At 53.1% G+C, this 13,296-nt stretch overlaps 1 protein-coding gene across 1 annotated transcript; it reads right to left on the bottom strand.

Moving 5' to 3' along the window:
* Nucleotides 1-11,263: 11,263 nt before the first annotated feature.
* On the bottom strand, nt 11,264-12,860 carry LOC123134976 (E3 ubiquitin-protein ligase PUB23). Its single transcript, XM_044554113.1, has one exon. It carries the CDS (start codon nt 12,770-12,772, stop codon nt 11,510-11,512), a length of 1,263 nt encoding a protein of 420 aa, XP_044410048.1. The 5' UTR covers nt 12,773-12,860; the 3' UTR covers nt 11,264-11,509.
* Between the last annotated feature and the right edge of the window lie 436 nt (nt 12,861-13,296).

Raw genomic sequence — 13,296 nt, 5'->3', positions numbered from 1 at the left:
AGTGTCTGTTGGGTTGGCACGAATCGAGACTGGGATTTGTCACTCCGTATGACGAAGAGGTATCTCTGGGCCCACTCGGTAATGCATCATCATAATGAGCTCAATGTGACTAAGTAGTTGGTCATGGAATCATGCATTACGGAACGAGTAAAGTGACTTGCCGGTAACAAGATTGAATGAGGTATTGGGATACCGACGATCGAATCTCGGGCAAGTAACGTACCGATTGACAAAGGGAATTGTATACGGGATTACTTGAATCCTCAAGATCGCGGTTCATCCAGTGAGATCATCGTGGAACATGTGGGAGCCAACATGGATATCCAGATCTCGCTGTTGGTTATTGGCCGGAGAGTTGTCTCGGTCATGTCTGCATGATTCCCGAACCCGTACGGTCTACACACTTAAGGTTCGATGACACTAGGGTTATAAGGAAGATTTGTATGTGATTACTGAATGTTGTTCGGAGTCCCGGATGAGATCCCGGACGTCACGAGGAGTTCCAGAATGGTCCGGAGGTGAAGATTTATATATGGGAAGTCATCATACGGTCACCGGAAATATTCGGGGCTATACCGGTATTGTACCGGGACCATCGGAGGGGTTCCGAGGGTCCACCGGGAGGGTCCACCTGCCCCGGAGGGCCTTATGGGCTGTAGGTGCAAGGGAACCAGCCCCTAGTGGGCTGGGCACCACCCCCCTAGGGCACATGCGCCTAGGGTTGGGGGGACCCTAAAGGGGGCGCCCCCCCCTTGCTTGGGGGGCAAGCCCCCTCCCCCTTGGCCGCCGCCCCCCTCTAGATCTCATCTAGAGGGGCCGGGCCACTTCCCCCTTCTCCCTATAAATAGAGGGGTGGAGGGAGGGCTGCAACACCACATCCAAGGCGCAACCCCTCCCCTCCCCAACACCTCTCCTCCTCCGCGTGAGCATGGCGAAGCCCTACCGGAGAACTACCACTCCATCACCACCACACCGCCGTGCTGCTGATGGAGCCTTCTTCCTGAACCTCTCCCTCCTCCTCGCTGGATCAAGGTGCGGGAGACGTCGCCGGGCCGCACGTGTGTTGAACGCGGAGGTGCCGTTGTTCAGCGCTTAGATCGGAATCCACCGTGATCTGAATCGCTATGAGTACGACTCCTTCATCCTCGTTCTTGTAATGCTTCCGACTCGCGATCTTCAAGGGTATGAAGATGCACTCCCCTCTCTCTCTTGTTGCTAGTTACTCCATAGATTGATCTTGGTGATGCGTAGAATTTTTTTAATTTCTGCAACAATCCCCAACACATACCTAGTTCAATCTTGTTACCAGCAAGTCTCTTTACTCGTTCTGTAATGCTTCATCCCGCAACTAACTCATTAATCACATTGCTGGCAAGGCTTATAGTGATGAGCATTACCGAGAGGGCCCAGAGATACCTCTCCGATATACGGAGTGACAAATCCTAATCTCGATCTATGCCAACCCAACAAACACCTTCGGAGACACCTATAGAGCATCTTTATAATAACCCAGTTACGCTGTCACTATTGATAGCACATAAGGTGTTCCTCTGGTATTCAGGAGTTGCATAATCTCATAGTCAGAGGAACATGTATAAGTCATTATGCTAAGCTAACGGATGAGTCTTGTCCATCACATCATTCTCTAATGATGTGATCCCGTTCATTAAATGACAACAAATGTCTATGGTCAGGAAACATAACCATCTTTGATTAATGAGCTAGTCAAGTAGAGGCATACTAGGGACACTTTGTTTTGTCTATGTATTCACACATGTACTAAGTTTCCGGTTAATACAATTCTAGCATGAATAATAAAGATTTATCATGATATAAGGAAATATAAATAACAACTTTATTATTGCCTCTAGAGCATATTTCCTTCAGTTACCACCAAGCTATTAATGGGACAGTGATGTTGAGCCCAACATTCTTGGATTCAATAGGAGGGGGGAAGCTGTGACCTTCTTGAGGCCCAGGTGGCAGTGACCCACCATGCACTACTCTTCCTCGGCGACGGTGGTGCCTGTCGTTGTGCTAGCTTCGTGGCCGTAGCGGTGTGCGACTTGGGCGGAGATGGCGATGTCTGAGGGAGTCCTGGATTAGGGGGTATCCGGACAACCGGCCTATATACATTGTTCGGACTATCGAAGCGTGAAGATACAAGACTCAAGACTTCGGCCCATGTCCGGATGGGACTCTCCTTTGCATGGAAGACAAGCTTGGCGATCCGGATATTGTGTTTCCTTCCTTGTAACCGACTCCATGTAAACCCTAGACCTCTCCGGTGTCTATATAAACCGGAGAGGATGGTCCTTAGAAGGCCGATCACAATTACAATCATACCATCATAGGCTAGCTCTTAGGGTTTAGCCTCTACGATCTCGTGGTAGATCTACTCTTGTACTACTCATATCTTCAATATTAATCAAGCAGGAAGTAGGGTTTTACCTCCATCGGGAGGGCCCGAACCTAGGTAAACATTGTGTCCCTTGTTTCCTGTTACCATCAGCCTAAGACGCACAGATCGGGACCCCCTACCCGAGATCTGCCGGTTTTGACACCGACATTGGTGATTTCATTGAGAGTTCCTCTGTGTCATCGCTTCAAGGCATGATGGCGTCTTCAATCGTCAACAACACGGTCCAGGGTGAGAATTTTCTCCCCGGATAGATCTTTGTGTTCGGCGGCTTCGCACTGCGGGCCAATTCGCTTGGCCATCTGGAGCAGATCGACAGCTACGCCCCTGGCCACCAGATCAGGTTCGGAAACTTGAACTACACGGCGGATATTCGCGGAGACTCGATCTTCGACGGATTTGGCCCTGTGCCAGGAGTGCCGGACAGTCACAACGGGCACGGCCTAGACCTGTTGTCGAACAATGCTCGGAACGTCATCCCTGCAATAGCCTCGGATCTAAATCCGGAACGGGTTGCGTTGCCCAACGACGGAGGGCTAGACCCCGCCTCATAGGCTGCATACTCATCGACGTTGGAGTCGAACACAGGTCTCACCTCTGTGGAGACCTGTAACCCCGGACCCCCGGACTCGTATCCGGTCGTTGGTTCCGGTCCGCTCATCCTCGAGCCAGCCGATCCAGGTTGGTCTCCGGTAATGGAGTTTACCGGTGCGGAAATCTTTCAACACTCGCCCTTTGGCGACATGCTGAACTCATTAAAGTCTCTGTCTTTGTCAGGAGACTCTGGGCCGAATTATGTCCGGCCCGAGTGGGGAGCAGGTGACGAAGGAATTCATTGCCCACCCACCACCCACTACATTGCCACGGTTGATGATTTAACCGACGTGCTTAACTTCCACTACAAAGACATCGATGGTATGGACAACGATGCAGAAGTCTTATAGGAGCCACCGCTCATAGGGCGGTGGACAACCACCTCTTTATACGATATATATATGGTGGATACTCCGAAGGAAACCAATGGCGACGAGGCAACGGAGGGCAACCCCTCAGAGGGAAAAGCAAAGTATGGGTGCCTTCGGCGCATCTCCAAGCCCCGCCACATCAATACCGGCCCCGGAGATGAAAACAATCCGGATGGTGCCGAAGAGGAATACAACCTTCATCAACCTACCTTTAAGCAGGCCGGATAGGCCACAGTAGGATACTTGGAGAGGGACAACTATACACCCTCCCCCGAAGACGAGGTAAGCCTCGACAATGACGAATTCAACGTGCCTAAAGATACAGTGGAACAAATTCGCTTCAAACGACGACTCACAGCCACGGCAAGGAGCCTGCAAAGGAAGCAAGAACAGCTTAAAATCAACCAGGATTTGCTAATGGATAGGTGGGCCAAGATCCTGCCACCAAAGAGTATGGACTCGACCGCCCTAAAAAAGGGTATACGCGACACAACAGGCTACCTCAACCCAAGCAGGCGATCCAAAGGCACACAACTCAACGTCCGCACACCACCACAGTTCAAGACAGCAAGAAGGATACATGAAGAGGCATCCTCAAGCCTCGGCGCAACAGCCATAAATGTCAAGTCAGGAAAGCTGGTGCCAAGTTCAGCAATTCCCAGTCCGGTCAACGGACAAAGAACAGCTCAAGCCTATTCGGCTCGAGCCACAGACTTGATCAACCGTGTGAAATTCACGGTACTCCAAGAAGGACGGCAAAACATACCAATAGAGAATGTCGGATCTCCAAAACAACACGACTGATCGCGTGCCAGAAACAATGAAGGGAGGCATCTAGTCAAGAGAGCCTCCAGGGCACAACAGTGCGGCCGATCATCCCCTATCATACAAAGCACGACAACTTAATTGCCGTACCCCTAGACCTAGTAGTCCAGGGGCTCCATAACACATAAATCCCCCGCAGGTATAAACCTGCAAATAAACACCTTCCATAAGGTGTCCGGTGCAAAGGCCAAGTTCATTGGCCCACCGCTCTAACGGTTGTTCTCAGAGAACCAAAAAAAATGCCACGCCATCGGCGCACTCCCTTCATACGGTAACCCACCGTATGCTAACGTGATGAACTACATTGACTAGATTCCACGTGGTAAACCATTAGGCCAACGCCAGTGATATACTCACGCCCACATACAAGGACGAAACCCCACCCGTAGAGCGGAAATCATATAGCTGCCGGAGTAGCAAGTCGTGCATGCCTATCAATATTTTGATAGGACAGCCATTTATCCGGACACCCACGGAGGAGTCCGGGCTACTTCCCGGTATAGCGGCTGGGGTCACCAGGGTCCGATCAGGAACCTTTAGACCAACCACGGGAGGATGCCCGGCTGCCTCCGAACATTTACCTTCACAAACTTACTTTTACGCGGAACAGGATTGGCGGCATGGAATCGGCCCGGACACATAAGGAAAGGACCACACAGGCAGAAGGCAGTCCAGATTCGCTTTCGATCCATTCACAGCCCCCTCCAGTCCGGCCATCACAAGTTCTGCCAAAAACCCTTCCCTTTTTATCATCATAAATCACACTGGCATGCATAGACATATCATCCTACTACAATGCATAGACTTAAATAACATGTACCGGTTGTCGTCTATCATCGACGCCTCTAACCGGCAGCCACGCGTCGTGTTACGCCCGGCTATGCAGGGGCTTCACAGTACGACACTAAAGTCCGACCACCTTTTCGGTCGCTTGGCACCACGAACTTATAGCACTATATGCATCAGCTTTGAATCATGTCTTGGGTCATTGGTTGGGTTTGCCCGGCTCCCATGTTTTGGTACCTTACATTCTGTTCCGTAGGCTAAGGTAGCGCTAGGAGAACTACTGCGATTGTGTCCCGATTCTGCCGGACGAGCACCTCAGTAGAGAAAGCCGAAAACCGACGGTCATGATGCAGCGAGAGCTGGTCAGCTGTTCGAGAGGTTGTAAAATCCTTAAAGATTTATTCCGCATAACGCCACTATAAAATGCAGATTGCTACAGATCAGTCTTCCGATCAGGCGCCAATAGAGCCCCTAGTTTGGCCTTCCGAACACTAGGGGCTGCGCCGACCATACTCGAATTCCTATGGCTAGGTGAGGGTAGTAAAGCCATATATAGTCCGATCGCCTAGTTCGTGGTGAGAAACACCTCCTTAAAAGGACCCAGCCATGGGATAAAGAGTGTTGAGAAATACCCCGAACACCCCCGTACTTCTCACGTGGGGGCTGAAGCCGATGACTGGCCAACTCTCATAATTTACATACAATAAACAGCCGCACGGGAAGAACATATGTTCACACAAAATAGGCAATACATAATAAGCATGCATTATCCCATATTACAAATATCAGCAAGAATGCCCTCAGGGGAATATAATGTCTTTGGAGCACTTATTCGCCACCAGGCGGGCTCCCTTCAGTACACCTTCATAGTACAGTTCGGGCTTGCGATGCTCCTTACCCTCCGGTGGCCCCTCAGTTATCAACTTCTCCGCGTCAAGCTTCCCCCAATGCACTTTCGCATGGGCAAGCACCATGCGCGCACCCTCTATACAGACTGATCGCTTGATTGAATCAAGTCGAGGACAGGCGCCCACAATCCGCTTTATGAGTCTGAAGTAACTGCTTGGAATTGGCTCTGCAGGCCACAGCCGGATAACCAAGTCCTTCATGGCTAGTTCGGCCGCCTGGTGCAGTTCGACCAGCTCCTTCAGCTGATCGATAAAAGGCACCGGATAGTTCGGCGCCAAATACTGTGACCAGAAGTTCCTTCCTGCAAACTCCCTTTCCTCGGTCCGGTAAAATTGGGCAGCATCTAATATGCTGCGAGGTAGATCTACAAACGCCCCTGTAAAAATCCAGAATTCAGCTTGCCGCTTAGAGTTCCCCCATTATCACATAATAATGGCCATAGATACAAATGGCCTTACCAACCGCAACCTTCCGGGCCTCCTGAATGTCCCGTACAACACCTTGGGCTTCTTCTCGAGCATCTTCCGCGGCTTGGAGAGCTTGGGCAAGTTCGGATTCTTTCCCTACTAGACTCTGCTCCAAGCTCTCGCTTTTCGTGACAGCTTCCTGGAGCTTCCAGTCAGCTGCGACGACCCTGGCCTCGTGTTCTTCATGAAGCGCCTGTTCGGCGGCAGCCTTCTCGTGGGCGTCAGCCGCTGCCTTCTTCAGTGCCTCATATTCGGCACTCGCTCCTAGGGTGTATAACATAAATTACTTTTCAATAGGCACACTTATTCGTTTGTGCCCAATGCAAGACAATGTTTAAACATACCTTGCATCTCCTCTAATTGCTTCTTCACACGGCCGAGTTCTTCTTTGGCCCGTTCCAGGCTCTGCTTCAGTTCGGACACTTCCGCATCATGAGCGGTCGTCCTCTCCGCAGAAGCCTGTTTTCAAACAAATGGTATACATCATTAAACAAAGGTTCCCATTACAACAAAGGGTTTGATCCCCTGCCCGGCTCTCTTTCACCGGATAGTGTATTAGGGGCTACTACTCATATTATGATGATTCCTCAAAGTTTCCTTGGAAACCATACCTCAAAAGCCTCTATAAGGCCAAGGCAGGACTCATTCAGCCCGCTTTCGGCAGACTGAATCTTTCCAACCACCGCACCCATGAGGGTCCGATGTTCATCGATGATAGACAAGTTCTTCAACAATGTCGATAGACCGCCTGACAGCTCTGCGTAGACAGAGGTTGCCGGCAGAGTAGGCAAACCTCCCTCCTTGAAGGGTGGTCGATCGCCCAATCCTGGAGCCATAGAAGTATCCAGGACCTTATCCGGCTCGGGGTCTCCTCGAGACGACACCTCGGTGTCATGCCTGGACTCCGGAAGAGCCTCCGGAGGCGTCTCGCTCGCCACAGCATCCGAACTCAACGAATCCTCCAATGATGAATGTTCGGCAGGAGGTCTCGCCGGGCTGTACGCGATTTGACGACAGTTAAAACTACTATACTCAGACGACCCTGAATGCATAGGCGCATTAGGGATTCGGTCACTTACGATTTTTCCAGGGGCTGAGCTCTGGGATCCCACTCCGTGCCGCTGTCGGCAGCCGGGGGGGGGGGGAGGGGGGCGCCTCTGGATGGGAACCTCTCCCCCTCTTGGGCGATTCGGCCTCCAGGGACGGGGAAGCCGCGCGCTTCTTCCCACCTACAGAGTGAGGCTCATCCTCCTCTGCTTCCTCCTCTTCGTCTTCGGAAGAAGGAGCGTCGCTGGAGTCTTCGGATTTGGCGTCCGCAGTCTCGCGGTGACGGAGGCCACTCCGGGTCTTCTTGACCTTCTTGGAGTCCTCCTTCTTTGGCGCCTCGTAAGGCGTGGGGACCAGCATCTTCGTTAGAAGAGGTCCGGCTGGTTCTTCCGGCAGTGGGGCCAGACAATGCATCCGCTCCACCTTCTTAATCCATCCTTGAGGTCACGATGACACACGATTAAAATGTCTCCTTCATGACTTACCAACTGAAGCATGGACGGATGGGGCGTGACTGTAACTTACTGGGCTTAGAGAATGGGATAATTGATACCCTCGATCTTCGGCGGAGTCCGGCCATGATTTGCCGGACTTGAAAAGCACCTTCCAGATATCCTCGTGGGAGGAGTCATAGAGCTCCTCAAGGGTCTGGTGCTCGGTCGGGTCGAACTCCCACAAAGGGCAGGCTCGACGCTGACAAGGTAGAACCAGGTGAACTAGCATCACCTAGACTACGTCGACGAGTTTGACGTCCTTGTCGACCGCGCTCCGAAAGCGTGTCTGGAGCAGTGATAGCTCATCCGACGAGGACCAGTTCGGGCCCTTCTTGGGCCAGGACGTGAGCCACAGTGGAGCTCCGGAGCTGAACTCAGGAGCTGTAGCCCATTTTTTGCCACGTGGTTCGGTGATATAAAACCACTACTACTACCACTCCTTAACAGAGTCGTTGAAAGCGCCCTTCGGCAAAATGACCTTGGGCATCTTGCTCACCATGGCACCGCCACACTCGGCGTGTTCGCCACTTACCACCTTGGGCTTCACATTGAAAATCTTCAGCCACAAGCCGAATTGAGGCGGAATCTGGAGAAAGGCCTCGCACACGACGATGAACGTCGAGATATTGAGAAAAGAGTTGGGGGAAAGATCGTGAAAATCAATCCCGTAATAATACATGACCCCCCGGACAAATGGGTGGAGGGGAAACCCGAGCCTGTGGACAAAATGGGGAAGGAACACGACTCTCTCGTGGGGCTCCGGAGTAGGGACGACCTGTCCCGCCGGTGGGAGACGGTGGCCGATCTTCTTGGCCAGATACCCGGCTTCCCGGAGCTTCTTGATATCCTTCTCCCAAACGGTAGAGGCCATCCATCTGCCTCCTGCTCTGGATCCAGACATCTTTGGAAAACCTCTCTTCGACGGAAAAGAAGAAGGCTTGGGCGTTAGGGCTCGAGCGGAGGGGAATGAGTTAGCGGAAGGAGAAGGCGTGGGTAAAGAGGAAGAGACTTTATCTCTTTATAAGAGGTAGTACGAGCTTTTTGCGCCTCCCCACTTGCCTAGTGGAACCCGCTCACCTCCCACTCGCCGCAATTAGCGGTGCGGTTGGATTACCCATACCCGTATTGATGAGAATCCCGTGATAAGGGGACATGATCTCTGCTTTGACAAGACGTGTCAAGGAAACCGCCCCACAATACGCGTAGTGACTGGTTGTGGGAAAAACAGTTCGGATAATGACCTGGCTGTAATAACATATCACGTCGTCCAAGAGTTGTCATCTGAAGTATCGTTCTCTCTACGGCGGTATGAGAAGATCATATTGTAGATCCGGACACGGTCTACGTGTTTGATAAATAACCTTGGAGTATTCGGAGAAGGAACCCGCCTTGCAATGTCGAAGACAAGACTGCGCGCCGGACTCATCGTCATTGAAGCCTGGTTCAGGGGCTACTGAGGGAATCCTGGATTAGGGGGTATACGGACAGTCGGACTATATACATTGTCCGGACTATCGAAGCGTGAAGATACAAGACTCAAGACTTCGGCCCGTGTCCGGATGGGACTCTCCTTTGCGTGGAAGACAAGCTTGGCGATCCGGATATTGTGTTTCCTTCCTTGTAACCGACTCCATGCAAACCCTAGCCCTCTCCAGTGTCTATATAAACCGAGAGGATGGTCCTTAGAAGGCCGATCACAATTACAATCATACCATGATAGGCTAGCTCTTAGGGTTTAGCCTCTATGATCTCGTGGTAGATCTACTCTTGTACTACTCATATCTTCAATATTAATCAAGCAGGAAGTAGGGTTTTACCTCCATCGAGAGGGCCCGAACCTGGGTAAACATTGTGTCCCTTGCTTCCTGTTACCATCAGCCTAAGACGCACAAATCGGGACCCCCTACCCGAGATCCGCCGGTTTTGACACCGACAATGTCCTCCTCATCGTCTCTCTTACCGAACACCTCATCTGTCACCTCGTCCATCTACTTGCAGGAAGCTTCAAATTCCGCCTGATGGAGACGGTACCGCCAGCGGTCGCGGCAGATGTCGCGGGCAGAGCGATACGAGTCGAGTAGCACCTCCTGCTCCGCCAAGTCCACGTCTAGCGTGAGAGGTGTGTCGGCAGCAAGTTGCTCTTCTGCACGCCGGTGCTCATCAAGGAGGCCGAGGTTTTAGGCTTGGTTGGCTTGCCCCTGCTGGAACTTGGCTTCCGGCTCCTCCCGCACCAAGTCTGTGTAATGGGCACAGGCCTCGCCGATGGTGATTCCAGCATGCACCGGCGAGGAGGGTGGCGTCGACTCATCCTCCATTGGGGTGTGGTCGGCCTTTGTCTACCTACCGGCCTGCTTGCTAGCAGCAATGGTAGCCATCTCCTTTTTCTCCGACGAGAGGGTGTCCTAGAGGGCTTTGGAACGCGAGGAGGCCGTGGCAGGCATGGTGCGGGGAGGAGAAAGGGGCCGGAGGAGGATGACTGCGGCTACGGCCGGGGTTAGAGTTTATATAGCGGGTGGATGGCAATGGGCCGCGGCGGTGTGGTTAATGGTGTGCGGCAGACGGGCGAACATGTGATGTCAGAGTAGGTTCCTCGGAAAACGCATAATATTAATGTAGGGCAATGGACCGACAGGGTGTCGTTTGAACGGGGAGAAGTCGCCTACACCAGGAAGCGGCGCGGGCAGCGCTCTCTTGGCCGACACGCCACTTCAATTCCGGCAGCAGTGAGAGGTCACGTCCGCTCGGGCATGAAAGCGGCGTTGACGCACTGGAGCGGCACTGACTATTTCGGGCGGGAAGCGCGCGCGGGTGAGGGAGGCAATTAATGGTGGGCCAGGGCAGTCAGAAGCGGACGTGGCAGCGGTCCGAACGCCCGCATAGCCACCCTAGTTTGTCTTGAGATTACGGGAAAAAGTGCGTCCAGACCGCCAAGTAGACCGATACTGGACCACGTTGGATGGCAAAACACGTACGGACCGTGCGGTCCGGATGGTTGCGGGTGGTTTGAGGATTGGCGTTGGAAATGCCCTTAGGCTACTTCCAATGCATTGGTGCTTACATGAGGTGCTAAGCACATAAAAAAAATTAGCAACTAAAACCCCCCAATGCATAGGTGCTTAACTTGTTGGTGCTAAGCATCCTTCATTTAATAATTTTGTAACTAAAGTTCTTCATGCATTGCTGGGCTTCTTCCATTTAAGTGTTGTGCCTAGGTTCTCGCGCTTGACATTGTTTCTTCCTGGGTCACCAAATTCATCTCTCCTCTTAATTACCTTGCCACATTAGTTTTTTTGTCTACATGGCAGCCTTAGTAAATCATTAATTTAGTATAAGATGGAGCATTGGGAGGGGCCTTAGAAAATTATTTACAGTCATTTTGTGGGGTTGCTATTACAATCAATCATTGATGACAATTTGTATAGATAATTACAACGAGATATTGAAAGAGAGCAATGTGCTCCTCCTCCCAATTAACTATTTACAATCAATTAAGGAATTTGAATGTTTTGTGTAGATAATTACTGTACATAGATAGAGAATTTAAAAGAGAGCAATAATGTGCTCCTCCTCCTGACGAAGACGATCGGCGTGACGAAATCAGCAAGGGTAACGCGCCTTGAGGTGCGCTTGCATGCATGGGGAGTCCTTCCAAACCCTAGCGTGCATCTTGAGCAGCTCCTTGGCCTTGGCCCTGGCCCGCTCGCCAGCGTCCACCTGTAGAACTAGCAGCAGCTTCGCCACCACCCCGACGGCCAGCATCTCCTGCAGCACGGCCGGCGTCGGCGAGTGCCTCGCCACAGCGTGCACAGCGCGCACCGCGCTCTCGGTGGTTGTCAGCGACACCCGCATGGCCTTCTTGGCCACGATTGCCAGCCCCGCCGGGTGCGCCACCAGGTCCGACCGCCCCTCCGCACAACCGCAGAGGTGGTCGATGGCCACCACGGCCAGCTCGGTGGGGTGCCGGCCCCCCTCGTCGAGGAGAAGCTCCACCAGCACAGTCATCGCGCCGGCCTCCACGGCCTTGACGCGGTTCCGGCCCCATGGGCACAGCCGGCACAGCACGTTCAGCGCGGCCTTCACGGCCTTGGCGGACACCCTGTCGGACACCACGCGCACCAGCTCCTGCACCACCTCGGTTCTCACGGCCATGAGACGCGCCGGCTCCATGACCGACACCATCGCCTTCAGCAGGAGGATGCCGTAGCAGCGGGACCGGTAGCTGGGTCGCCGCAGCATGTACACCAGGGTGTCCAGGAAGTCTCCGTTTTCCTCGAGGATCCGGACCAGGCTCTTCTTGGACGGCTTGAGCGAGCAGATGACGCTGAGCGCGTCCTCCTCCGGCGAGCTCGTGGACGTGGGGGAATCCAGCGAAAGTTCTAACAGATCTTCTGCCGACTTGGACGCGGTGGCATGGTTCCTGACGACGGAGACGAGGAACTCGACGGCCCCGGGCGTGGCCTCGACGCAGCGCCTGTTGCGGTCGCTCTCAGCGACGATGGCCTTGATCTCCCGGAGCGCGGCCAGCTCCTGCTGCCGGCCCGCACCGTGGCCCTCTTCGACGATCTGGGCGACGCGGGCGGCGTCAAGGGGCAGGCGCGGGGTGGGGAAGCGCTCGACGGCGTGCAGGGCGCACCAGGCCTGGGTGAGGCGGCGGAGCGTGTGGTTTGGCGTGGCCTCCCGGTCGGCCTCGGCGAGCTTTTGCTGCGTGACGGGGCAGGTGGCGTGGCCGTCGGAGAGCCAGCGCTCGATGCTGCAGCGGTCGTAGGTGATGCCGGTGGCGAGCGTGACGGGGTCCCGCATGATCTCCAGCGAGATGGGGCACAGGAAGTACGGCGGCACCTCCACCGACGACCCTTCCATCGCCGCAGGATCGAGGAAGAAGCTAGTTGATCGTGAAATGGATCTTGGAGAGCGAATGAAGAAGCTAAGAAGAAGCTGACCAAGTTGCCACTTGCCGTAGAGTTGAACAAACGGGAGAGGAGGCAGGTGGGTGTTTTATAGGGCGCGGGGACGCGAAGAAGTCCACGCGTGTGCACAAGAGATTAGAGATTGAACTGCGTGGAATGACACAGTAAAACGGGTTGGGTTGGATTGGGTTGGATTGGATTGACTTGCGGGGTCGGTGTTGAGCTGGTCGGAGATGGGAGCGGCTCCACGTTTTGACTTTGTGATTCATTCATCCTTCTATTATCGACCCCTTGAGTGCTTGGTCTTTTCTGTTCTTCAACCGCTTGCACTTGAAAGATTCCGTTTCTGTGGGCATGGAACACCGTTGAAGTTTAGCCACTGCATTTCTATTATTAGTTGAAGAGTAATTTTCGCCAGCTCCGTGCTCTTAGTTTATTTTGACTTTGCACGGAACGATATCGATGCCCTGATCAAAT

This window comes from Triticum aestivum, chromosome 6B (genome assembly GCF_018294505.1).
Source record: "Triticum aestivum cultivar Chinese Spring chromosome 6B, IWGSC CS RefSeq v2.1, whole genome shotgun sequence".
In the NCBI taxonomy this organism is placed as follows: domain Eukaryota; kingdom Viridiplantae; phylum Streptophyta; class Magnoliopsida; order Poales; family Poaceae; genus Triticum; species Triticum aestivum.
The sequence above is the reverse complement of the archived record's forward strand: the minus strand, read 5'-3'. Positions and strand labels throughout refer to the sequence as shown.